The 27,691-nt window shown below is 41.2% G+C and overlaps 1 protein-coding gene across 1 annotated transcript in view; it reads left to right on the forward strand.

Moving 5' to 3' along the window:
* The window catches only part of ABCA4 (ATP binding cassette subfamily A member 4), a 227,808-nt gene that overhangs the window by 52,309 nt on the left and 147,808 nt on the right, over nt 1-27,691 (forward strand). The window contains exons 8-15 of the mRNA XM_083157071.1: nt 2,345-2,434; nt 4,099-4,339; nt 5,008-5,147; nt 5,635-5,751; nt 7,114-7,311; nt 14,866-15,071; nt 18,466-18,642; nt 23,200-23,422. Of these exons, the coding sequence (XP_083013197.1) occupies nt 2,345-2,434; nt 4,099-4,339; nt 5,008-5,147; nt 5,635-5,751; nt 7,114-7,311; nt 14,866-15,071; nt 18,466-18,642; nt 23,200-23,422 (1,392 nt within the window). The remainder of the gene's footprint in view (nt 1-2,344; nt 2,435-4,098; nt 4,340-5,007; nt 5,148-5,634; nt 5,752-7,113; nt 7,312-14,865; nt 15,072-18,465; nt 18,643-23,199; nt 23,423-27,691) is intronic.

Raw genomic sequence — 27,691 nt, forward strand, 5'->3', positions numbered from 1 at the left:
TACACATACTTGCCTACTTTTGAAAACTAATTTCAGGGAGAATATAGTTGGTAGTAGAATTTTGCACAGCGCCCCACTGAGGGGGCGTGTCATGCTCCACCCAAAGGGCGTGTCTAGTTCCATATATGGAGCGATTGTGAAAAGAGATTGTGCACATGGCACTTAGAAGCATGGGTGTGTACTGCTACATCTGAGAGGAATCTTTTTAAATGATTTATATTCTAATGTAGATGAGCCCCAAAGCAGTTAGTAAGAGCTACTATACTTGGTAAAGTGCTGGGAAATGGTGCTGCTGATTCAAAGTAAATGTATCGCTCATTGATTTTTATCCCCAAAAATGTAACAGTGTGTAGTGTAGGCTACAGTAGGTGAAATGAGGGAGATTACTAGACTAATGAGGGAGAGAGGGAGATTGCTGCTATTTCAGGGAGTCTCCTGCAGAATGCAGGATGATAGGTAACTACAGTATGTCTCTAATGTACGTAGTGCAATTAAGCAAATCATATGACAGTGTTTGTTTGTGTTTTTACTTTATGAATGAGACTATAATGCATTTGGTAAATGCCGAGGAGGAACTTTGTCTACGTTGTTTGCTTTGAACATTGCTCAATATTGCTAAATATTTGCAAAGTGCCAACAAAGTAGAGAGGCTGCATTGTTTCCTGGTAGAAATATACTGATTACATTTTGCTGAGGCTCACAGACAGTTTGGAGGCATAACTTCCATTAGATTAATAATCACTGTTATATCATGTGTGCGTAGGTTCGCCCAAACATTGTGCAGCCACAGGATTTCAGTCCTGTAAAACCTAGTTTAAGATTTAGTGGAGATGAATTAAAGATCACCTACATTTCCAAAGCTAAAATAGTTATTGCCAGTCACTAGCAGCCAAAGGGCCAGACACACTAAGCTTCAAAAAGTGATAAAATGGAGGGAAAAACATCCAGCCAATCAGCTCCTGCCTGACATTTTTCAAACACAGCTTGTGACATGGTAGGTAGGAGCTGATTGGTTGGTTGTTTATCACTCTCCATTTTATCACTTGTTGAAGCTTAGTGCATTTGCCCCTAGATCTGCAGATCACTGATGTTCATGGGATTTACTCCTTGGTGCCAACTCATTTTCCTTGCTCATAAACGCTATAGGGTGTTATGTGGCCTGTGTGTTAGAAGAAGCACCATCTTTATGTACATTCAAAACAAACAGCTAATGACTCACCTCAGATAGGATTTTATTTCTGCTATGGGAAAATACTAAGTTTTTACATTTATTTAGCTGGATAGCTTTCTGCAGCTGTGTTATCTGCCATGTAGCTGAAATTAACAAGCTGTAAAGGACACACAATAAATGATCTAGGTGGGGGCAGCCAGGTAGGCACTGCTGGAGGCATGGTGCGGTGCAAGTGGGGGGTGCTAGGGGTATGATGATGTATCATCAAGGTCAGGGCTGGATTAAGGAGGGGGGGGGGGGGGGGGCTCAGAGGGCAAATACCCCTGCCCCCTCTATCTAGGGCCCCCAGTGGTAAGCATGTATTTAAAAAAAAATTTAGCTAAAGGTTATGTGCATGGGAGTGGGGTAGTGCTGCAGCTTCACCTATCTGCTAATGTGACAATGATTAATGGTGCTGAGCATAAGGAGCCAAGGCACACTGACTTCACAAGTGTGCAGTGCATCACTGGGAGTTGACCCATGAGACTTTGCACAAGAGGTCAGAGGCTGAGAAGCTTGTGCTGAGCTCTGATTGATGAAGCTCATCACATGGTTCTTAGGCCCATGGAAGACAGCATCAGCAGCGGCCTTGTCATGGGAGGTTTTATAATCAGAGGCAGCGCTGAGCCTGTGAGGTCTCCTACAGAGTAATGTACAGAGGGACAAACACAGACTTTTCATGTGGTATATATATATCCTCCACCCTGCAGTTACCCATTGACCAAGTTTATACTGCCTTTACTCTGATCAAGTCCCCTGATCAAGGTCCCACCCCCCACTGTACAATGCTGAATGCTGCAAACTGCATAAGCAGCTACCTGTACTTGCCTCTTTAAGATGACCATACACTAGGTGACTTATTTGAGCGAGGGGTCGCCCACGACCCCGCTTGAGCTGCATGAGAACCTCCTGGGTGGCAGGACTACATCCTTATGCATACGATATATTGCATGTGATCCCAGCCAAGTCTGCCTGACTTGGCTGCAATCTGTCAGATCTCCTCTGCTGGTGGTGCGACTCATGTTATAATATTCTTGTTTTATTCTGCAGAGCCGTTCCTATGAACGATGAAATCTGGTTGTTGATGCATCTAGTTTCTATGCATTTCTCTGTGTTTTTTTCCTTTTTTTGCAGCTTCCAACGGTTATAGATAGCAGATCCCATGGCATAGACCTTAGATTCTGGGGGAGAATTATGTCCAATCTGTCCGAGTCAGTGAGAGAGGTATGTAGCTGCCTTTATCTTTCTTTATGCACTCATACTATAAATTGTATTACTTTAGTATCCTTAAGGTGTGTACACACAGTGTAATTGCCTTGCTATTCGAATTGCACCACAAGGCAAACGCATTCAATCTGGACTATATAGCCTTGCCTATCTTGCAATCAAACGAAAAAAGGAGCGACTGCCATATGCACCGAAAAGCTAATGGTTTTCTGCTGGGGGAACAGTGCCAGTCTTAGACCCTCTAGTCTAAGTCACTGCTGTAGAGGATATGCTGAATGCCAGTTGGGGGCCTGAAGTGGATGTCATTTATATAATCTAAGTTTGATTACTCCTAACCAGCATGATCTCTTTAAGTCAGATGGTGTATATTTTTTATAGGACTTGCAGGTTTTTGGCTGCACGTACCCTTGCAAGCTCTGAGAAATAGCTATGGCTTCCAGCCCTTAGATTAGACTCCATACTTTACCAGATGGGAAAAGAGGTGGCAGCCTCAAGCTATCACCGTGGCTATTAGAGTCCTCATTTCTCACCCGGTAAATGTTCTGTATTCAGCAAAAGCTGGTTTAACCAATAACTGGGCCAAGACTGGATTGGCCTCCTGACATTTGTGCCAAATGCCAGAAGGTCAGATGTCCTGATGGGCTGGTTTTAGCCAGACAGAGAATAGGGCTGGCTGAGCAGTGCAGCCTCCGGGCAAATGGAGACAGTGGTTGGCCACTGGTGCCACTGGTCACCTCATGGTGCTCTTCTTGGTCATCCGGCTTGCAGAGACACGGTTTTCTGCAAAGTTACGCTCCCATGTGCTGTGACCATGCACTCTTGGTGCGTGCGTGACTGCAATGTCAGGGCTGTTATAGAGTTCCAGTCCATCCCTGGCTCAGCCCCTAAGCTTACAAGTATTTTTGCACCCCACTGGCATTTCAGTCCTTCACTTGTGTCTTCATTTACACTTTTGCTGGTGAGCCATGGGAGCGCACCTCATTAGTGACATAGGGCCCAATACTGCCTTGAGAATTAATGTGTTCGCTGTGCGAATTGATGTATACGCCTAGCCTAGAATTCACAGCCAACCAAAAATTTCCCAAATGATTAATAACAGGCTCACCATCAAATGAATTTTCCACTGGGCACCAGTCATTGGAGGCTAGGAATAGCCAAAGACTTATTAGATAGCTGCGATGCATACAGGCATATCCGGCCTAGAGCTATCACACACCCTCCTCTAACAGGCTTTGGCACACTTCTGTTTTCACTGACACTCCCAGCATTTTTTGGGGAAAACTCACTAACACTCCCTTAAAATGGCCGCATATCACCCCCGATCCCTACTTGCTGTCAGTCACCTTACGAATGGCTAATCGGTCACTGTAGGAATTTGCACAGCAGCAATCAGGTCTCAATCGGGCCAATAGTGCGTACACACTGAACGTTTTGTTATTCCAATCTGTTGGAATTGGCCAAATCATTCATAATGTCATCTAATGTGTACCCAGCTTAAGCTAAATCATGCCATACCGTACCATATGTGTTCCTGCATGAATAACTTATTGGTCTTTGTTTTGTTCAGGCATTATGCAGTGTTTGACCATCCCATACTTCCTTTGTTATTGAGATTAAAAAATGATATATATTTAATTAATGTTGTTCTTGTTTTGCTGCAGTTATCACAAAAACAGAGTATACAAGACCTTCTATGGGTGCTACAACCTATTGTACAAGATGGTGGGCCCTCAACATTTACCCAACTCATGAGTTCTCTATCACACTTATTTTGTGGTTATCCAGAAGGGGGAGGTTCTAGAGTGTTTTCCTTTAACTGGTACGAGGATAATAACTACAAAGCCTTCCTTGGAGTAAACTCAACCAAGAAAGAATCCTACTATTTATACGACAAGACAACCAGTAGGTGCTCACGCAGTATTATATCGTAATAACAACTGACTAATTCTCTCTATGGTTAGATCAACTGTTATAGTGAAATGTACCAACTGACCTCCGCCTAAAGTGACGAGTTCAAGGTATCAGAGATGACAGTTGTATGTGGTATTTTCTGTTAGTAGAGAAGTACAGGGTACAGTATGTGGGGTTTATTTACTAAGATGGGAGTGCTATTAAAGATGGGATGTTGCTATGGGCAACCAATCTAAGAAGTAAATTCTGATTGGTTGCTATGGGCAACATCTCATCTTCAATAGAACTCCAATCTTACTAAATAAACCCATGTGTATCTATTCAGAACCCAATGACATGTCTAGCATAGATATCATAAATTCACATATCATTCACTTTATCAGAATAGATATAATGGCCATACAGTATATCCAGTGCTATGGTACAGTATATGGATTCCAATTTTAATTTTAACAAAATAAACGAAAACCCAAATATATTTGATGCATGGATGACAGCTGTCCTTTAAACGATCATCTGCTACAGTTAGCGCAGAACAACACGTGTCATTCTGCAACATAGCCGCCTATGGTATGGTGGTTACTGTTAGGCAGTATTTACAGTATATATTATGCTTCTGTTAAATACAGCATGCAAATGTACCTTACTTTATTCACCAGCACCATTCTGTAATGCACTGATGCAGAGTATGGAGTCCAACCCTGCAACAAAAATAGCATGGAGTGCAATGAAACCTTTGCTGATGGGAAAAATCCTCTACGCTCCTGATGCTCCTGCAGTCCGAGATATCCTGAAGAGCGTAAGGCATCCTTATGTTGTGTATATAACATCGCTCAAACCAATTCCCACAATGCATAACCTACAGTATGTTCACATTTCTGAGAATGTTTACTTGTTTACTTAAACAAAGAGAAACAGTGGTCCATAGATAGTGGGCCACCGTTCAAAAAAAGAATTCCTTTTTGGAGGCACACTTTTGAAAGAGTAAGGGTAATGTTGAATGAGTAAGATAAAACTTAACTTTTATTTCCAATTATTATAAAATACTGATAACTCTATAATTTCATGTGTTACACAGTAACTAGTTTATGTCCTGTGCAGGATACTACTCCTATTTGCTACCTGCTAATGTTTACTTGTTCTAAGATGTTGTGTTTGTTATGTTATGTTTTATTAAGTCTGTTTGTTTGCTGTGGGTGGCTTAACTGCGTATATAGTGCGTGATATATATATATATATATATATATATATATATTTATAGTGTTAGTGATCGCTTCATGTTTCAGGCAAACTCAACCTTTGAACAGTTAGAGCGCCTGAGACAGATGGGAAAAGCTTGGGAAGAGGTTGGACCCCAGCTGTGGTACTTCTTGCAAAGCAGTGTTCAGATGAACATCATCCGGGTATGTATTAAAAAAAATTCATTGTTACAGATGTATTTGTCAGGATTTAATACAATCCAAAGTTGCTGGATTTGAGGTATACTGGCCGACATTTGGCTTTTTTTTTTTTTTTAAAGCAGCAATCATTTAAAAAAGGCATGGTCTGCCTTGTAAATAACTTTTTTTTTAAAGTTAGAAGAAACTTGGACTGTATTACAGTCTCCTGGATGAAAATAGACAGTGTGGCGGAACTTATGAATTTAAAAAAAAAAAAAAGACTCAGAGGCCTGATTCAAGCAGCGGATGTATTAAATTTGTGCATTTGTCCAAAGCAAACAGCATCCACTCCCGATTGTGTGCACACAGAGATACAGGGCAAGGTCTGTCACTGAAAGTAGTTTCGTTCACAGACACAGGGGAGGCCTATACTTAGATGGAGAAATGGCACCTGCCATAGGACTGCCTCAGTTTTCAATGGTGCGACCACTATGTGCGTCTCAATACACACATGCCCTCATTCAGTTGGGCTCGGTAAGCAGCGAATATCGCCCATGATTCGCAAAGGGGTTGGCACCCCCTATGAGACGGTGCCACGCCCCCACAAAGCAAGGTCATGCCCTTTTTATATCTGCATGTGCACCTTCAGCACGTGCAAAAGGTATAATGCCAGGGTTATCTCAGAACTGTCTAGGTACTGTATATCCATCGGTGCATTTCCACAATGTTTTTTCATTAAGGCAGCTGGAAACTTCATAGCCACAGAAAAAGGTACACTGTTGATCTGGGTTTGGTTCATTGGGTCAAAAGTGTCTTGGTCAGCCCTAAAAAGTCAACACATGTGAAAAGCGTTTTTTTTTGTAGGCTTTTGTGTTGTCAATTTCTATTTCAATACATGTCGACCAATAGTAGTAGACTATTGATCCTCATCCAAATTACTGTTAACCTAAAGTCCGGATACCATTGAACATTCCATGCAGATGCCAGAAGTAGATTGTATAATGTGCATCTACCCCACCTGCAGTGCACATGGTTTTGTCCATCTAAGAAGGAATTTGCCAGAAGGAGTGAACCAGAATAAGGCCTTTAATCTCCAACACATACGCGGTCCTACAATCATCGGAAATCTGAATGACCACTGAGGCAGTATCATCTCCAAATCCCTAATGGTTAACACTGTTTCTCCCGTATGAATGAGTTTTGGCCCTATGACAAATTTGAAGCATTTAAATAACTGAGAAACTCATTTTTCAATTGAAACCTGAAGGTTTTACATATTTAATGGTCATTATTTAATAGGTAGTCTGTTAAAAATTAACAGTAAACCATAGCTTTTTAAATTTATGTTCATATCACAAGAGGAATTCATTCATTTCTTGTCTGCAGGATTCAATTAAAAACCCAACAGTGAAGGAGTTTATCGACAGACAACTTGGGGATGATGGATTTACAGCTGATGACGTCATCAATTTTCTGTACAACGGGAATCCAGATGAGCGACCTGTCGGAAAACCAAACTTTGACTGGAGAAATGTATTTAATTTAACTGATCAATTTATTCGTCTCTTTAACCAATACATGGCGGTATGTAATTCAATATGCACTTTTTTTCTTATGTTAATTTTGTAAAAGGGGACTTCAACTCACAGACTGCATGTAGTTTGGCCTTCCTATAGGCAGTGTAATGTCTCATATTGTTCCTGCACTGGAGGCTTATCAGGACAAGCAATACTTTTATATAAGAACCAATAACAAAAATGACAAGCTACCTATTATAAACTATCAACTGAAAATATTTACTAATGTCTTTGCAACATTTCTCTTACTGTACCTTGACAAAATGTAAGATATTTGCTATTTTATTTTCAGTGTGTAGCTGTTATTAACACTTTCAAGTCCAACGTCTAGTTAGGCTCAACAGCCCTAGCGCTAGTAGCAGATCCAATGGTGAGACACTTTAAAATAAGAACATTTACATCATTCAACATTCAATGTAGACCATTTTTGAAAAAAAAAAATTACAATTAATTTAAACATTTTTACCAGACTGTTTGAATTAAAAAAAATAATAATAATAATTTGGACTGCAAAGGGTTAATTATTCCGTTATCAAACATTTTCTTTAAACCATGGCTAGAAGTGGCTGTTGTGTCCATCTAAGTGATGACTGATAGGACGTCTGCTGTGTGTCAAATATATCTGCCCAAGACAGCTTTATCTTCATTATCTTCAGTTCTGCTAAATCCTGAAAACATTTATGTATACAGTATATTTGTAAATGTTATTATTCAATCTGTTGTGACGGGTCGTTAGCGATGTCCTCCGTCATCTGTACATACAGAACATGGGATAGATCGCTATTGAGAGGCATGCTGGGGAATGCAGCATGGCACCCTCCAACCTCCCAAACACCCCGCCCCCCTTATTCCCGATGCCAGCATCCCGCCAGGTCCCCAATCCAGATGTGGCTGTCTGCTAGATATGCCATTTATTATTGTCATGACCACTAATCCAGTAGCACTAACAGAGTAGCGACAGCAAATAACTAGTATATGGTCAACTTGTCGACATACAGAAGGTCAATACAAAAATGTTGACTGGTTTAGAATGGTGACATGGACATTTGGTAAACATTGCATCAAAATTGAAACATGCTTTAGGTTAAAGTGATTAAAATATTTACAGGTTTAAAATGTTGACAGTTAAAGGAGGAAATGTAATAGGATGAGAGATTCAGAAAGTGAGAGATTTGGTAAGAAATTTCCAGGTTTTTCTTAAAGCTGCAATCATTTACACTGCAAAACCAATTTCATTTTGCAGTGTAAATGATTGCCACTTTAAAGAAACTGAAGATTTCTTACCAAATCTCTCACTTTCTGATTCTCTCACCCTATTACATTTCACCCATGATATGCAGAATCTGATTGGTTGCTATTGACAACATCACCTCGTTTCATGTTTAGAAACTTTATTAAATGAACCCCTGTATGTCATAATGTGAATTGGGGATACTGTGTGGCATAAGGTCAGAAAATGAAATAGGGCACTATTATAGAGCATACAATTAATAAGTGCTTGGAGAGAGGTCTTTCAATAGCCATTAGGACAGGGCATCTTATCTTAAAAATGTTGCTGCGTGGCCCAGAAAAGTTAGGGTTACTCCCTTATCAATAAGAAATCATATTTTTACTATCAATGGATTTATTTATTTTTTATAATGATGATGAGAGTTAAATTTGTAGTCTACTGTTTGTATCTTTACTTATCAGTTCATTTGCTGATTGATTTGGAAGTTCAGGGAGATTATAGTTGGTAGTAGAATTTTGAACATTGCCCCATTGAGGGGGCGTGTCATGCTCCACCCAAAGGGCGTGTCTAGTTCCATATATGGAGAGATTGTGAAAAGAGAATGTGAATGTGGCACCTTGAAGCATGGGTGTGTACTTCTACATCTGAGAGGAATGTTTTAAATTGACTTATATCCAAATGTAGATGAGCCCCAAAGCAGTTAGTAAAAGATACTGTACTTGGTAAAGTGCTGGGGAATGGTGCTGATTCAATGTAAATGTATCTATCTCTCATTCCTTTTTCCCCCAAAAATGTAACAGTGTAATGTGGGCTAGGTGAAATGAGGGAGATTGCTAGACTAATGAGGGAGAGAGGGAGATTGCTGCTATTTCAGGAAGTCTCCTGCAGAATGCAGGAGGGTAGGCAACTATGTGGTGGACCTAAAATCAGTAAGTGTATTTGGTTGTCCCAATGGTGAACTTCCAGAAAGTTACTCCAGATTATATTGTATTAAATGACTGTCTGCCAGGCCTGCTCAGTACATACCGACCAGTACTATATTGTGTATGTGCGTGAATAGCTCAATATTTGGATTTTAGTAATTAAGAACAAAGGTCCCCCTCCCTGTCTCCATCAGCAGGTGATCTCCCTTTGTTCACAATGGTTAATTGTACTATGAAAACAGTGCTAAAGGGAGGGCAATAATTAGAAATAATGGGGAAACACGCTTACTGCCAAGACAAAGTACAGCTGTGACCTGTAAACAAACCAGACAACAGAATGTATCATTCCCTTCACCCGCAGCAGTGAGGAGAATCCATCCAAGCATTGCAGACACTTTCTACAGCTCTTTGTAATAGTGTCCAAGATATTTTTAGATTAGTCTCATGGGCCCTTATTCTGATCGGTGCGGATATATCCGCGTGCGTTCGGGCCACCGATGTTTTGTGTCTGCGCATGTGCAGAGGCGTCTCTGCGCATGTGCGAGCGGGGCGTACGGCCAAATCCCGCATGATATGTGAACACTCCGAACAGGGGGTGGAGAGGGGCGTGAAGGGCTATTTGTGCTCATTACCATATGCATACTCCCAGCGTTTGCATGGGCGTTCCCATGAAAACGCTGGGCGTACGTATGGTAATGCGGCCGTGACGCACGTGTAGGGGGCGGACATATGACATCGCCGGATGTCAGCTGCCCGCCCAGATCTCTGCTTTTGCACGGAAAAATGCCCGTGTGGTCTGAGGTTGCGGGTGCTGGTGGAGCACTCGGTCCTGCATTCGATGGTCTGCGATCAGAATAAGGGCCATGGAGAGGTTTCTGTATAATCACCTGAGTATTTCCCCATCATATACATATGTGAGACTATATAGCACATAGCCATAAAAGACTGCTGTCACTTCTAAGAGATGGGAGCTCATTTACCTCTGATGTCCTTTCAATATGAGAGTAGCAAAAAACTAATCATGATGAGAGAAATTACTATTTCATATATTCTGAGTGGAGTCTAACCAATACCGTGTTCCCTGGCCGTTCAGCTTCAGTCCATTGATGAATAGAGGCGAGCCTTATGTGAACTTGGAAGAGTGCTTTGGAATTAAGGTGTCCATACACTGGGCCGATTCCGATGAATCGGGCCCAAATTGGCTCAGTTTGATATCCGCTCAGGTCTGATGCCCGGTCCCGTGCGCATCGGACCTGAGCCGGTGGTCAGACCTGCTGGCCATCCAACCACCTGACCTGTGACCTCCCTCCCGGCGGCAGGGCAGGAGGGAGCAGGGATGCATGCAATCCATCACAACAAATTTTCCCAAGGGGAAACGAGTGGCCGTACACTGCTGCTAGACATTGCAGCAGTGTATGGCCACCTTTACACTCACAGCTCACAGACAATATCTAGGTAGACAGTCATTAGGTCGACAGCAAAAGGTCATGTAACCTTCGCATCTGACAACCTTTTGAGTGTTGACCTTTGGTATCGACCCATTGACTGTAACCTAGACATTGTCTGTCAGCCATCTGGATAGAGTGCAGTTTATGGTACTTGTTTGTTAGAATCTGTTTTTAGATGGCACTGTTGTGACTCTTGTGTATGAATGAAATGTACTTTTATTGTGGCAAAAAGTGTCAGAGGAAGCTAGTATATATAAGGTAAATGAAGGGACAAGGGGATGGCACTTTCTGTACTTTGAATTGGTAGATCGACATACACATGCGCAATAAGGCAGTGTTTACTATTGTAAACTCCCAGAATTGAGGTCATGGGTTCGATACCATCCATGGACAAATCTGTTGTGGATTAGTATTTTCTCCCTGTGTTTAGGTGAGTTTCCTCTGGGTGCTCTGGTTTCCTCCCCAATCCAAAAACTGGTAGGTTAATTGGCTTTGATGTGAGAACTTTAGAAACCCTATTAATGATTTCCTAGAAAAAAATATTTTAAAGTAAGATGGTTCAGTGCTAAATATTTCTGCCAACACTGCAGTAGCTCTGTGCCTAGCTTTCTTTTTATTTAACATACGTTCTATTGTTTGATACAATCTATATATTTTATTATATTTATTTAAATTATTTACATAGACCACACACATTTATGGCTTTGCTAAAGTTTGTTCTCACCTCAAATCCTGTATTACAGTATACTGTACATTGTGTTCATTATAGCACACTGCATCTCCTAAAAACCCATGGAGTTCCTCTTCCCTGCCTGGGTTGGTGTTCTCTGCTGCAGTGCTCCTAGCACAGTGTGGTGTGTATTTCAGCACTGATATGCAGACCAAGGGCCTAATTCAGACCTACTCGCATGGCTGCAAATTCCCGTAGTACGCATACTCGAGAATATCCTCCGATAAAATCCTGCTGATTGACAGAAAACCGGCATTTGGGGGTGGTAGCTGCCCATTTTCTGGGAGTGACAGGAAACACGCAAGCGTCCCCAGGTGGTTAATGGGAAGTGGTGTGACGTCAGCATCGGCCCCGCTCAGCCTGTTTCTATTGCAGTTGAGAAATCAATAGATGGTGACCAGCTTGTGAATGCATTGGGCAGGGAAGAGGAACTGCACACATTTAGAAAGATGCAGGGTGCTAGAATGAACCCAAAATTATAGATCATTTCAGAGCTACCTTTAGTTTTTAAAATAGCATTGATATCATTAAACCGTCTTTGTATTTTCCTTTTCTCATTCTTTAAAATGTAACCTCATTGCAGGTTCATCTAAATGTACCAAATCATTTTGTATCAAAATCATATCTTATTCTTATTATTAGTTGACAGGAAATGCAAGGTCCCAAATTAAAATACTCAAATGTACATATATCTATTTCATCTTCTCTGGAAAATTGCCTGTGAGATGTTCCAAAAAGTTATAAAACTGTAAAACTCATTTCAGTAAATGCGATACTGAAACAAAGGATTCTTTGCTTATAAAGAGATGTCTGCCAAGAGGGTAACAACCTGAGCACATATACTTTGATGTCAGGTAATTGCTAGATTTTTACCTACAATGGGTATCAGGAGAGATTATCAAACCATTTTGTTTCTTGGAATTACCATTATATGAAGTGTGGTAACATTTCATATGGCTTCCTGTTGATATTATGGCTCAGTCCATCCCACTCATCAGTACTGTAACTCCTATTCTTTATGGTATTAGACCAATATTTTTTCATAGTTAAATATGCGTTTTGACACAATTGACCGTTATTTGAGCAGCCCAAGCAGTATGTGGACATGTGGCTAGTGAGTCTGGTGTGAAAAGCTCACAATGTAATCACAAACTAATCTACCAGAAACATTTGGTAAGGCTAAAATTGGGTACACACGAGGCGATGTGTGTACAAAGTGACATCACGGGTGACAGGACCTGACAGGGGGGCTAGCATCCGTAAGTGCATACCTGATCCTCATGCTGATGATGGCAGCAATAGACTGGAGGCCATATGGCATGCAGGACAAACAAAGGATGTCACCTACGACTCATAGCATCATCAAGGACATAATGGGCACACACACACAATAGATGATATTCCTGGTATGTCATCTGATTTGCCAGATCGGACAACATATCGTCTAGTGTGTACCCAGCTTTAGATATCTGAATTCTAAGTAAGTAGTGTAATGAGGAGGCATAAGTTAGTTATATTTTACTATTAAGCATGCTCGAAGCAAATGCTTTGAAATCTTGATGTAGTTTTACTTGCTGCCAACAGATGGCAGTGTTTTGGTGGACATTAGACATATATATCTATATCTATATATATACTCCTCCAAAAACAGAAGTCACTCCGGGTCTTGTATGGTAGAAAATACTTTTACTATGCCTACAGCGTTTCGGGATTTACCCGTCTTCAGGACGGGGTATGTCCTGAAGACAGGTAAATCCCGAAACGCCGTAGGCATAGTAAAAGTATTTTCTACCATACAAAACCCGGAGTGACTTCTGTTTTTGGAGGAGTATATTTGGTGGGACCTACTTCCCTCTGGAGGGGCACCCGGGCCAAGAGCCTTTTCCAAACGGACAAGGGAAGTGCCAGACCATTTGTGCAAATATATATATATATATATATATACGTATATATATATATATATATATATATATATATATAGATGATTACATATTTTCTGTGCACCAAACTAGACATAGCTTGCCTTCTAGAACAGTGGTGGTAAATTTGTATATGGTACAACTGGCTACCAATAGGTGCATGTTCCTTTAAGGTTCCTCAAGACCTTCACCGACACCAGAAAAAAAACAAAAGTTTGAACACAACCAGGCGCTCTGGTTCTTGGGTGCATAGGATTCCTCCCCACAATGGTAGATGCATGTGAAAAACAAAATGCAATATAATGGTGAAGTACGTTCAATCACTTCAATTTAATTCAATTCACATACATAAAAATCCATGCATAAAAAACATTAAAATATTCCAGAACAAAACACTTCATAAGTGCTAAAGTGCAGAAGAAAATCATTCCTTCAGGGCAGAAGTAAGAAATTACCGGATTATAAGGAACGGGTGGTTAGGCAGTTCCAGAAAGGTTTGAATCACAGTCCCACATAAGCATTCAGCAGTGGATTTCCGTGTCGCCCCAAGTGTCCCGGCTTCTCCACCCACTGGTAGTAGATCAAGTTCAGAGTTTTGGGTGAAACTCTGCACAGCTGATTGGTTAGTGCGGTACAGGTTGAGTATCCCGTATCCAAAATGCTCGGGACCAGGAGAATTTTGGATAACGGATTATTCCGTATTTCGGAATATTTTAATATTTCAATGATGTAATTTGAAGTATCTTGCATTTATGCTGTATAAACACATCAAACACATGAAATACACACAAATATATTTTATTTGTTCAAAAAACAAGGTTTCAAAACATGAAACAAAATTTGTGTACTATCTCAGATATTGAATTTGAATGCCAAGCAATCATTGTCTTGTACATATATAGTGCCAGTTACATATCATGTCACCAGTAGTGCTGTTACAAATGTCCACAGTGAGTTTTAGCAAAGAAAATTTTTTTTTGTCACTTTCTGGAATGTCTGGTTTTCGGAATAATTTGGATAACGGATATTCGGATACGGGATACTCAACCTGTATCACCTTCCACATTATCCCTGCTTTATCACCACTTTATCCTTTTACCAGGTTTAATACATCTGCCCCATAGTGAAAAAGAAATTCTGTATACGCCACAGCCATCCTGATTTACTGTATCTCCCAGCCCTTGCTGTGAAATAACAGATTAGCTAGTAGAATAGTCAGCAGAATAGGGAGAGAACAGACAAAAGACCAAAACAATATTTTCATATTCAATTAAATGTCTTTTTTTGACTTTTATATTTGTGTTTTGCAGTGCTTAAACTTGGATAAATTTGAAGGCCATGACGATGAATCCCACCTGACTCACCATGCTCTCTATCTGCTCGAAGAAAATAAATTCTGGGCCGGGCTTGTGTTCATGGATATGTTTCCCTGGACCAATCAAATTCCTCCTCATGTGAAATACAAAATTCGCATGGATATCGATGTTGTGGAAAAAACAAACAAAATTAAAGACAGGTAGTTATGTTGCATTTAAATATATATATATATATATATATATATATATATATATATATATATATATATATATATATATTTAAATAGAGCATTCAACTATTATATACAGTAGTACATACATTGAAGTTATTTGTGGACTATCCAATATTCAGTCAGTCAGGTTTCTTGGTATGACACAGAGAAGAATGCTGCTTTTACTTCCCTTTATACAACTATTCTCATGGTTACTGTTGCAGCTGACAATATGGCCGCCATTGAGCGCAGTATAGTTGAAATATGCCGTTTAGAGAAGACAGAAGTTACATACTGTTTGTAATATGGAAATACAGGTTGAGTATCCCGTATCCGAGTATCCGTTATCCGAATTATTCCGAAAACCATACATTCCAGAAAGTGAAAAAAAAATATTTTTTTTGCTAAAAACTCACTGGGGACATTTGTAACAGCACTACTGGTGACATGATATGTAACTGGCACTATATATGTGCAAGAAAATGATTGCTTGGCATTCAAATTCAATATCTGAGATAGTACACAAATTTTGTTTCATGTTTTGAAACCTTGTTTTTTGAACAAATAAAATATATTTGTGTGTATTTTATGTGGTAATAAAATATATTTGTGTGTATTTTATGTGTTTATACAGCATACATGCAAGATACTTCAAAATACATAATTGAAATATTAAAATATTCCGAAATACGGAATAATCCGTTATCCAAAATTCTCCTGGTCCCGAGCATTTTGGATACGGGATACTCAACCTGTATTTCCTTTCCTGTTACTGTAAACTGATGTTCTTTTTCATTATTCTAGGTAAAAACTAAATTCCTGTAATATTGTTACAGTTACTGGTAGTATAGCTGGTCAGTACATGTTGAAAGGACATTCCACTATACAGTATTATAATTTAATTCCAGTATCATTTATCACAAAGGACCCTTAAAACTGGATTTCTGTTCCACCAGTGTCATGGGTGAAGTCTGAAGGTAAATTAAATCTGATTTAGCATGCATGGTCTCTAAGTAACGGATTAGAGCACCTGAACATTCAGTTGGGTGGTCCCAAGTTAACGGTTAATGAGATCAAAGAAAAATAGAACTAAGATCCTCTTAGTTGCCCCTGACTCAGTAAAGGCTTGACCTCTGTGAATTTGGCAAGCTTTTCACAGTCATATTGCCCCAGTAGCAATTCCTAGTGGTTTCCTCTCAGCATCAACTATTCTGTGTTTCAGATTTTCCTTTAGTGTTTTAGAAAGTAATCTATTGTTTAATTTTATATCCCAGAACAATATTAAGGGGCAGTAGATACCAGAAAGCTGTATGGGGGTAAAGGTCACACTAGGTGATTTTAAGCTCAGAGTAGCTCAGTTTTCATCGTTTGAGCTCAAAATCTGTGTATGGTTGAGCAGCGAGCGCTGGCGTGCACTCCCGCATCATCCCCAGCTGCCGCCGTCTGTCTGCCTCTTTTACAGTGAACCATTTTCCACAGTGCCATGGGAAAATTGCTGTGTATGCACTGAGCGATATTCATTCCGGCCAGTGATTTTCACATCATCGCTCCTCAAAAAAGCCCAGTGTGTATGCACCTTAAGTTTCTGGTCCTGCCCTCTCTCCCCCAAGATTTCCAGTTGCCATTACTGTTTTCCATATTAGTAACTGTGACATATACTGGGCCGGGATTTTCTTAACTAAAAATGCAGTAAAAACCCAGTTATTAGGGTTTTTACCGCATTGTAGGATGCTCTAAAGACCCACCACAGGCTTACCACGACGGGGGGCATCGGCAGCAAAAGCTTGTGATGCCCCATAGAAGCCTATGGCCTTCTACCGTGACCCGACAGACCCCCCCACCACCACCACCTATTACCGGGCAGCACAGTGCTGTGAGGCCCGGACTTGTGACCTCCTCCTCCCTGCACTGTAAATCCTCTTCCGGGTGCAGGGAGGAGGAGGAGAGCCAGGTAAGGGCTGCAGCACATAAGCCGGGTAAGGGAGGGAGGAGCCGCCGGGAACCGCTGCACATCGCTGGCTCACCGCAAAGGACAGCTCTTAACGCAAGAGCTGTCCTTTGCCATAATTATCACATATGTTAGAGCATATGCAATAATTATGTCAGGGGTAACCGGCGATGTGCAGCGGACGGGGGCACAGATATTAGTGAATCCCGCCCACTATAATTGAATGATGTATATGCAGGTGATTGGGCATATTCTGGTTTCTGAGGGGTACATTTACTAAGATGGGAGCACTATTTCAGATGGGATGTTGCTATGGGCAACCAATCAGAATATTCTTCTTATTAATTTAGAACCTTCTAGAGGATAATGGATAATATTTGATTGGTTGCCCAATAGCAACATCATATCTGAAATAGAACTCCCATCTTAGTAAAAAGTGTGCAGGTAGAAGCCCTCTCTGCATCAAAAGTGCTACTATCTGGGGCTGTATTCAGAAACATGTCATATCTGTAACTAATTTGCGGTCAATCGTCAGGTTGTGTGTAATAAATAAAGGGTAATATCTTAATTGCTATCTATTCAGTGGAGCCCCCCCAGGAAAAATCCGCCACTGTAGTGAAGCCAGATGCAATCTGCGAGACTGCACTAGCTTTACTGTGATTGGCAGTGACTTCCTATTGGAAGTCCAACCTGCCAGTCACCAAAGGCAGTCCCATTGGGAGGTGTTCCTTCCCTCTGGGACGCCTTTCTGCGGGCTGCCAAGCAAATTTCCCGATTGCGCATGTGCAGTACCTACATCGGTACTGCGCATGCACCGGTCCCAGTGCTTGTCACATACCCTCCAACATGACCCATTCCATTCGGTACACAATGCTCTGTTCCTGGACGTCCCTGGTAATGTATGATTGCCAGCACCTGTGTGGAACTAGGTTATTGAAGAGAAGGGTGTTTCAACACAGGTGATGACAATCATACATTACCAGGGACGTCCAGAAACAGAGCATTGTGTACCGAATGGAATGGGTCATGTTGGAGGGTATGTTGTCATTTGTATTACACAGGCGCCGGGACCATGATTCCCTTCTATGGGCTGTTGCCGAAGCAGCCCATAGAAGCTGGCCACATGCGCAGTACAGATGTTTGTACTGCGCATGCGCCAGTCCCGACGCTTGTCATCATAGCACAGGCACCAGGGACCGGAACAGGAGGAGAGGCAGCGGCGGTGACAGGGGGAGGGGAGGCCTGCATCGCAGTACCCCAGCGGCGGCTGTGGCAAGAGGCAGCCCCCCTCCCTCAAGAAGTTACAAGCCGCCACTGTATATATTATAAAGTTAAAGACTGGTTTATATCTTATGCATTTTTTTATATTTTTTAGCTGTTTCTATTTTCAAATATACTTTTCCCTATAAAGATAATTATTTGGTTTTGCTGCAGATACTGGGATCCAGGACCAAGGGCTGACCCGATAGAAGACTTCCGATATATCTGGGGAGGCTTTGCTTACCTTCAGGATATTATTGATCACGGTATTATCAAGACTCAGACGAAAAATGATTTGCCAGCTGGACTGTACTTGCAGCAGATGCCATACCCCTGCTTCGTGGATGATGTGTGAGTGGGATCATTGACTATAAGTTGTAGACAAACACAAATGGTAAATGGAGTAACACAATTCAGACATGCACAGTATAGATGTGTGATCTCTGACCTTGTCATTAGATGTTCTGAGAATGTCTTTTCACAAAGCATGACTGTGAGGCCCTGTGCTAGCAATGATCATTTTCCTGCTGCAGCAAGAAACATTATCATTTATTGTAGTCAGAAGAGATGGCCTACCACCCGTTAATTTCTGAACTGGTTGTTATACATCGCTACACTTATGTGTTATGTGTCTGCTCTTTGCACACTTTACTTTTATTAAACCTACATGTACCTGGACTATATCCAGATGATTGGTCGACAGCGGGCAGTATTCAATGCTCCCGATTCACAGTTTTTTCGGTGAATTGGCCTGTTTTCACTCCTTGCGGTGAATCTTTTTCACTGAAAATCTGATTCACCCTATTCAATGTTCACTTTTCACCGAAAGCGAACAGTGAATGCCGGCCAGTTCTCAGTTTCATGCTCGCTGCAATTCGCTGGTGTATTTCAATGGGGTTTTCACTGGGATTCACCAAGATTCAATGCTAGGATGGAGAACTGCTTTCAGAATGATTTTCACCATGATTCACCGTTTTGCATTCAACATCTTTTTTAAGGTGAACTGGAATGTGATCTTTTAAAATAAAGGGGTTTTTATTTTTTGGTTGGCAAAAAAATTTGTAATTTTATTCTGTGAAGGGGCATGCTATCTTTATTCATGTATATGTATATACACATGTATATATATTTCATTTTTAATTTAAATTTTTTTTTTACACATTCGCCAGCAGGGGGCGGGGAGCTGCTCATTACATATGCACGAGCGGGACCAGTGCAGCGGCTCTCTCCACAGCGCCGCTGCCAGCTCTCCCGGGGGGCAGCTTGTGCTGCCTATGTCCTCGGGAGCCCTCCCCCACACACATATTCTGGGGCAGGCAAGGAGGCTTCCATCTCCCTGCCAGCCGCTGTCCGCAGGGGTTAAAAATCGCCGTCAGGGGCAGCGAGCCCCTGCGGCATTGGATAGGGTGACAAGGAGGGCTGGCAGCGAATGCTCCAGCCCTCCGGAACACGGCGAATGTGCAGCGAATTCTAAACAGGATACGCTGCACATGCCGAAAAAGGGCATTGAATACTGCCCAGTGTCTAGACCACACATATCCAAGCTATGGGAATGCTAAACCTCTGGCAAGGCATGCTGGGATGTGTAGTTTCACAACAGCTAGAGGGCCACAGTTTGGACATGCCTGGATAGACAGTCAATAGGTCAACACCAAAAAGTCAAAATGCACAAGGTCGACAATGACAATAGGTCTACATGCACAAAGTTGACAATGACAAAACGACAACATACACAAGGTCAACATTGACAAAGCAAAGGGTCGAGATGACAAGGGAGATATGAAGAGAGATAAAGTACCAGCAGGTGCAGTGCACTGGGGACTCTGATTATTAAGGTGCCCACTGCTGCCCCTCTCTCTTTTCATATGTCACCCACTATTTGTTCCTGTCACATTCTGCATTCCCCCTGTAGGATGCAGTCAAAATCCCGACAGGGTCAAAATCCCGACTGGGTCAAAATACCGACAAGGACAAAAGCGGTATTTCATGCCCTACCATCCACTAGGGCGTGGTGGGAGAAATAAAATAATGTGCCGAGCGCAGCAAGGCACCGTGCCCGAAGCATTGCGAGCAAAGCCAGGGGCTGTGGTTCACTTCCAACTGTGTCCATGTTGAGTGTGTCGACATTCGGGTCAAAAAACAGTGAAAAAACCCATGTCGACCTCGCAACCTGTCGACCGAAAGTCATGTTGACTGTTTCCCCTGTACATTCTATATCTCGGTATTTTGACCTTGTCGGGATTTTAAATGTCAGGATTTTGTCCTTGTCGGTATTTTGACCCATTCGGGATTTTGACCCTGTCAGGATTTTGACCATCGGGATTTCATACGGAATCCCCCTGTCACCCTCTGCCTCTCTCTGTCACCCTCTGCCTTCTCTGTCACCCACTGCCTCTCTCTGTCACCTACTGCCTTGTTGCATATTTTGAACTTTGGTTGGGTTGGAGAAGGGGGGTCCCCAAATAATCAGCTTTGAAGTAAAATTTATCAAGAGCATTCTATAAAATGATATGTACAGTAGCAGCTGATTGGTGCCATAAGCAACTTCTCCACTGTCACACTTCTACACTCATCACTGCTTCATACATCTATCCCTAAGTGCTTTCCTAACTAGCTAAACATTTGGTCACTGTCAAAACTGCAAATCATACCCCTTTCACATCGTAAATGCCAGGTCACACCAAGAACACGGGTCCATCCCAAGAGCAAAATGCCTGGTCACTAACGTCATCTAGGGGTCTGATGTGGCATTGCATCAGGCGGGGAAGGAGACAGCACTGAAGTAATGCTGATGCCTCCTCCATAGAAGTGAACAGGACCTCAGTTGCTCGACCCGGGTTACCCGTTTAGACTGCCCAGCAACCCGCGTTCGACCCGGGAATAACACTGCTTATAACCCAGGTTGGATTACCGGGTTGCTGGACCCAGGATAGTCAACATGGCCCTTTCACACCGCACATTGGCCCGGGTTATTTTTGCGGTGTGCAAGGGGTATAACAGACTGAAACTAATGGGGATCATCCCAAAATAATAAATATAATAAAACAGTGCAAAGATAAATCGTGTGGGATATGTAATACATTACAATAATGCATTATTTGAGTTGCTTTTCCTTTCAGCATCGCCAATGTTTTATACATGAACGAATGGCAACAAATATGATGAATTGAGCCAGATATTAAATTGTAGCTCTCTATAAATAGTAGTCACTGTCGGGCTGGCACAGATTTCTGGCCGCTTCCTTTACACGATGATCTCTTGGGTTTCTCAGTCTGTTTTTTATATAATGACAATGGATTCTTTTGTCTGCACATGTGAATATAAATTCAGGCAAATCTTCATACTGTTGTTCTGTATCACAGCAATGGGTCTGCTTGATATCACTATATATGGGTCTGATGCAACCCATTTTCTTGTCAAAATCCAATTTACTTTCCAGGTTTTTTTCTGGGGGGTGGGGGGAGGCGATCGTGACAGGAAACCAGGGCTAAAACTGGGAGGAGTCAGGGCATAGGATGGGCCATTGGGGTGAATAGAAGTGCTATGAGGCAATAATTCTACCCACTACGCTATTTGTGCTGATCAACTGATATGTAGAGTTCAGTCAGCAACTGTAGTATATGTTTCTGGTTTATATCAGACATATGTCATAGATACTTATTCAGTTGGTCTATGTCAGTGCTTCTCTGCATGGGGTCGCGACTCCATGTTGCTGACCATCAGGCTGATTATTCTCTAATCTCTCAGCCAGTAATACAAGGAGTTTGAAAAATCAGTTGAATTGTCTGTTACTTTGGACTCCTTGCATCATTTTGTGCATCCACAATGCTGCCATGCATTTGCGGTCTGCACATGTGTGGTGACTGTTCTTTGGTAACTTGCTGGGGTCCTGTAACAATTTTTAATGTCTGACGGGGTCCCAGAGCAAAATAGTTTGAGATCCACTGGTCTATGTTATAGACACATATTTGCTATTAGGCATAAATGAAACTATAAAAACCTAATCTTACACAGAAACAACAAAGAATCCACCAATCATTGTCAGCGGGGCATTCCCAAACAGCCAATTGCATGTGATGCATGTTCATCAGCAACCATCTCTGTTCGCTGATGAAAAGGAGACACTGAGCAATATATTGCACCGTTTGTACACAGCTTTAGATTATTACATTTGATCTTCTGACTGTCGGAACATCCCAACAGTTGCAATCCCGTCCATTTTTCATCTGATCCAACAGTACATCAACAGTCAGTATTCAATGTACCAACTGTTGATTGCAAATTCTCAGAAACAGAAGCGTATTGTCTGAAAACGGGCATGAATTTGACAATCCGCAGCTGTTTCCGACAAAACAGGTCCGACTTTAAAAAAAGTTGGCTCTGACACCCTTCAATACTGTCAATAACGGCAACATTGAATAGGTGAGTACCGATGTTTCTCCTGCCGGGAGATATCAGCACAGATTTAACATCCCCTTTAGTATGCTTTAAGGAACAAGGTTGGGGAAGCCTGGTATAGATGAAGTGTGAATATAATCGTTTCACCTTTTTCCATGGTTCTTTCCCTTGAGACACCCATTTACTGTATCGTCCGGCAATCATTTAAAGGCAAAAACAGGTGGGCTGTGCACTGTAAATGATTGCTGCTTTAAAACATCAGGCAGACTCAGCGGGATTTCACCAATGCTTCCAAGTCGAAGGCTGTTACATTTCCCCCATGGTGTAAACATAGAATAGTAGTGAATACTCCAATGGAGAGATAGGTGAAAAAGTAAAATCAATGAGAATACTTGACTAATTTTGGTAAGATTTTAATTGACCTAAATGATGTTAGGAAGTTAGTGCTGGCTCTATATTATTCTGTATTTCTTGTCTTTCTAAAGCTTTTACTATTTTTACTATTTACAGGTTTATGATAACACTGAATCGCTGCTTTCCCATTTTCATGGTGCTGTCTTGGATATATTCCGTATCCATGCTGGTGAAGGACATTGTTCTAGAGAAAGAATTGCGTTTAAAAGAGACCATGAAGAACTTGGGTGTCACTAATGAAGTCATTTGGTTCACCTGGTTCATTGATAGTTTTAGTATTATGTCACTTAGTACCCTTCTATTGACAATCACCATTGTGGTAAGTTCCATCCCATTATATTTTATTGCAAACGTTGGGTGCTTTTGTGCAAGAAAAAAGTAATCCATGGAAATATTTACAGTTGAGATTGGCCAAACTAAAGCCCCGTACACACTAGCCGATTAGCACCACCGCCAATATAGTTAACTGTATCGGTGGTGCCGCTGGGCAAACAATATAGTGCATACACATTGAAAGATATCGGTTAATGATATTGTACAATTACATCGTCATGACACCACCATATGCATGCTGAAGCTGTCAATATAGTTATATTAAGCTGTATGCACAGACAATGACGTGGGGCACTCATTAATAATAATATTGAGCGTACACACTTAATATTTTTTAAGCAATATCGGTCTGAACGATATCTTTTAACAAATCTTGTGTGTATGGGGCTTAACTCTTATCTACCTATTTACGGGCAATTCTAATGATCTATCAGGAGAGATAAATCATTTGGATCCTAAACATCTAAAAGTGTTAACATCTAGTTAGACTGTGGTCAATTCACATTCTGCTTCTTTTTTCTCTTTCTTACCCATAATCCATCATTGAGAGAATCACTAAATGGTTAGCAGTGCAGCCCCCTTGAAGGAGTATCCACTGAATGCTACTCCCAAATCCAGCTTCAGCTATGTCACTACATACTGTACAGTACCTAAATACAGCCAAATTTGTCAGCACTTCTCCTCTATAGAATACAAGTAGAAGTAAATCATCAATGATGTAAAAGGATAAATGCAAGACAGGAAGTGTATGCGATGATGAACCAAGTAGCAGCCCAGTGTTCTCAGCCAAGTGGTAGATCTTGGCAGGCAATTTCACTCCATTCCAGGACATTTCCAGAATCTAGGGAACCGGATGATGGGTCAACAGCGTCTAGGTTGACAGTCAAGGGGTCAACACCATATGGTTGACATGGTGAAAAGGTCAACACAAGAAAAAAGTTGATATGGCTATGAGTGACACATGAAACAGTCAAGATAAGTTTTTGAGGATTTTTTTATTTATTTTTAACTTTTTCAGTTACCTGGTCCAAAGCTTGACAAATGAAGTTAGCCATGCAAGGGGACGTAGAACATTATTGGGGGTTCACATGCTCAGGTGTCGACATGGACACCAAAAAAAGTGGAAAACTGTGGCCTTATCATGTCTTGACCTTTTGCGTACCAATCTTTTGCTACTATTGACATTAACAACAGTGTGCATGCCAGCCTAGACATTTTTCAACTTATATACCCCATGCCATCATGTCAATGCTTGCAAAATGTTAAATCTACATCTCTGAAGGCAGCAGTGCTCGTGGTACATCTTATGGTACTTTCAAGATTCTACTACTCCCCATTAGCTACCTGACATACAGGGTTATTCAAAAAGAATGAACTGATATCATGACACATTCATTCAATTTCCATGCATTGTCATGAAATGAGTTACTGACCATTTGAAAGTGGAGGTTTCTAAGCTTTGAATGGCTGCCACAGGGGCGCTGTAATTGCGTTGCTCCCCCGGCAATGTTCAGTTGTTTATTTACCCTGAGAATGGCAAGTCCTCTGCAAAAGGCATTTTCTAAGGCAATTCGGCAGTAATCCGCCCTCTAATAAGAACATTCGACTGTTTCAAGAGAGAATTTCGGAGGAACAAGTGGTGAGAATACATGCTGTGTTTGAGCCTACGAAAGTCCACAAATCAAGCTAGCTGTGCACTTGCCATCCCTAAATCTGGCATGTGCTCAGAAGATGCCTACATTTGAAAACATACATACTGCACCTTTTTCAGGCACTTACAAATGACAAGTAGAAGCGGATGGAATTTTGCGATTCTATACTGGAGGAGATGATGGCAGATGAAACCTTTATTTACATTTTTAGTGATGAAGCGAATTTTCACTTGAGCGGCAATAGAGTTGATCGCAAAAGGGATTGCCCTAAGGTGAAGGTCTTCTGTGCTGTGTCTAAGGACAAGGCTTATGGTCCCTTTTTCTTCGTTAAAGGACAAACTACTATATCTCGGTATGCTCAAAAACAGGCTCTTTATTTATTGGCTTAATTTTTAACAGGATGGAGCACACTCCCCCCCCCCCCCCCCTTCCTCCCCCTAAATTTTTAATAAAAAGGTGTCCTAGGTATGGATTAGTCGGAAGAGGGCTGGGATATGTCAAATATTGCATTTATGTTCCACTGCTACTCACTAACCTTGATTACTTTAACTCAGTGGATTGCTGTATGCTGGGAGTAATTCTCTTATTGCCTTGATGTTGCAGGTAGTGGCCGCGTTGAATTCTTGTAAAATAGAAAATTAAACATTATTATGAGTAGACGGCTGGAGTATTGTATTTCTTTTCCCTAAAAAATATTGTGTAATGAAATCGGTTCATTCTTTTGGAATAGCCCTGTATATGATTATTTATTATTATTATTATTACCACCAGTTATTTATATAGCACACATATTCCGCAGAACTTTACAGAGAATATTTGGCCAATCACATCAATCCTGCCACAGTGGAGCTTAAAACTTATGGGGCTAATTCAGTACAGTATGTATTTCTAAATAGAGAATTATTGAATTACTGAGCATGCATAAACATAGTCATCTCGCAGTATGACTGACAGGAAGCCAGCATTAAGAGTCGTAACCAGCCATTTTTTTGTGTGTGTGTGTTTGAAAAAACGCAGACGTGCTCAGGCATTTTTAAAGAGGGTCTCTGATGTCAGCGATGAACACTTCCACCCTGTTTCAGGTGCAGATTAGTGGAACCCTCAGTCCTACATTGGCACAGACGGCAAAAACTCTTTGATGGTTCGGGAATTGCATATGGATATGTGTGTGAGTAGATAGCGATAAGCGTTCCATTCGCTATTCTCGCACAAGCAAGGGCAGTCCTCTCTTTCTTGCTGACCAGCAGCTTTCTCCTCGCAGTCCACTGTGAATTCTTACATTAGCGATCCATGCAGAGTTAGCCTCTATATTTCCTACCATATGTACACGCACACACATTCACACTACGATTTATTTCATTGGGAGCCAATTAACCTACCAGTATACTTTTTATATTATCATATAGCTGAAAGAGTCACAAAGAGTCAATTCATTTAGTAAACAAAACATTCTTGAACAATTGTTGTGGATGTTTATGTGTTTGCGTTACAATTTACTGAGGAAATGGACGGTGGGGAATGCTGATTAGTTGTAGTGATTGGTGTCCCTGCATTGTGAGGCTCTAGGTTGTTGGCAGGACATGCAGGGGCTAGCAGTTCCACAACAGAAGGGCCACAGGTTCATTACCTCAGCTCTAGATAATTTCCAGTACATGCACTATCAGGACTGCACATCTGACAAGGAAGGAAATTCATTGATGCCGGATTTGGGCATGTGTGTTGGAATTTACAGAGCATATTTCCTATAATAAGCTTGTGCATGTTTATTCACCCATTAGAGCAATACAGGTTAATCAATATATATATATATATATATATATATATATAATTCCAGGATATGGGGGTATCCAATTCCAGACGATATTTACAAAAGGTGGAAATATCGACCTTTGTGACTCATCTATGCATATTCGACTTTTTAAAAGGCAAAGTCTGCATTGTCAAAAATGGCGGCTGGATTGTCGAATCCGCAGGCATTTTCGATTAACGCTGATCCATGAGCTTTCCGACTCTTTCCGAATCTTTCAGAAAGTCAGATAAATGGACCTGACATTGAATAGGTTGAATGTAAGATTGTCCAAGATTGAATACCCCTCTGTGCAGATATTCATATGAGGTACTTAAAGGTGGAGTGACATGTACACATAATGGCCTGCAATCTCAAGATCTAAATGCCTATATCATCTGGAAACTCAAATGATGTATGCTTTTAACAGAGGCTTGATAAATAGCACCCTCAGTGTGTTTATTTTCTCAGTGGCACAGTGCCTATTATAAAATGAATCGAATTGAATATACTGAATTTTAGCCGATAAGCAATATCGGTAGTGTTTCCACCTGAGCTTCCATTCAGACGATATTCAGTGTACACACTGAACCATATCAGTAAACAATATCATTTATTGACTTCACCAGGACTCACTGAACATGCTTAACATAGCCACAACTGACCTGCATGTACAGTATAGCAGATGGGGTTTATTACCGATGCGCATTGTTAACAATATGGCGTGTACACGCTAGATGAGAATGTAAAAGATATCACTCAGAAGGGCCCTTCTGATCAATATATTTTACATTGTGTGTACGGTGCTTAACTTTCC

Source organism: Crinia signifera, chromosome 8 (genome assembly GCF_055691185.1).
Source record: "Crinia signifera chromosome 8, ASM5569118v1, whole genome shotgun sequence".
Classification (NCBI taxonomy): domain Eukaryota; kingdom Metazoa; phylum Chordata; class Amphibia; order Anura; family Myobatrachidae; genus Crinia; species Crinia signifera.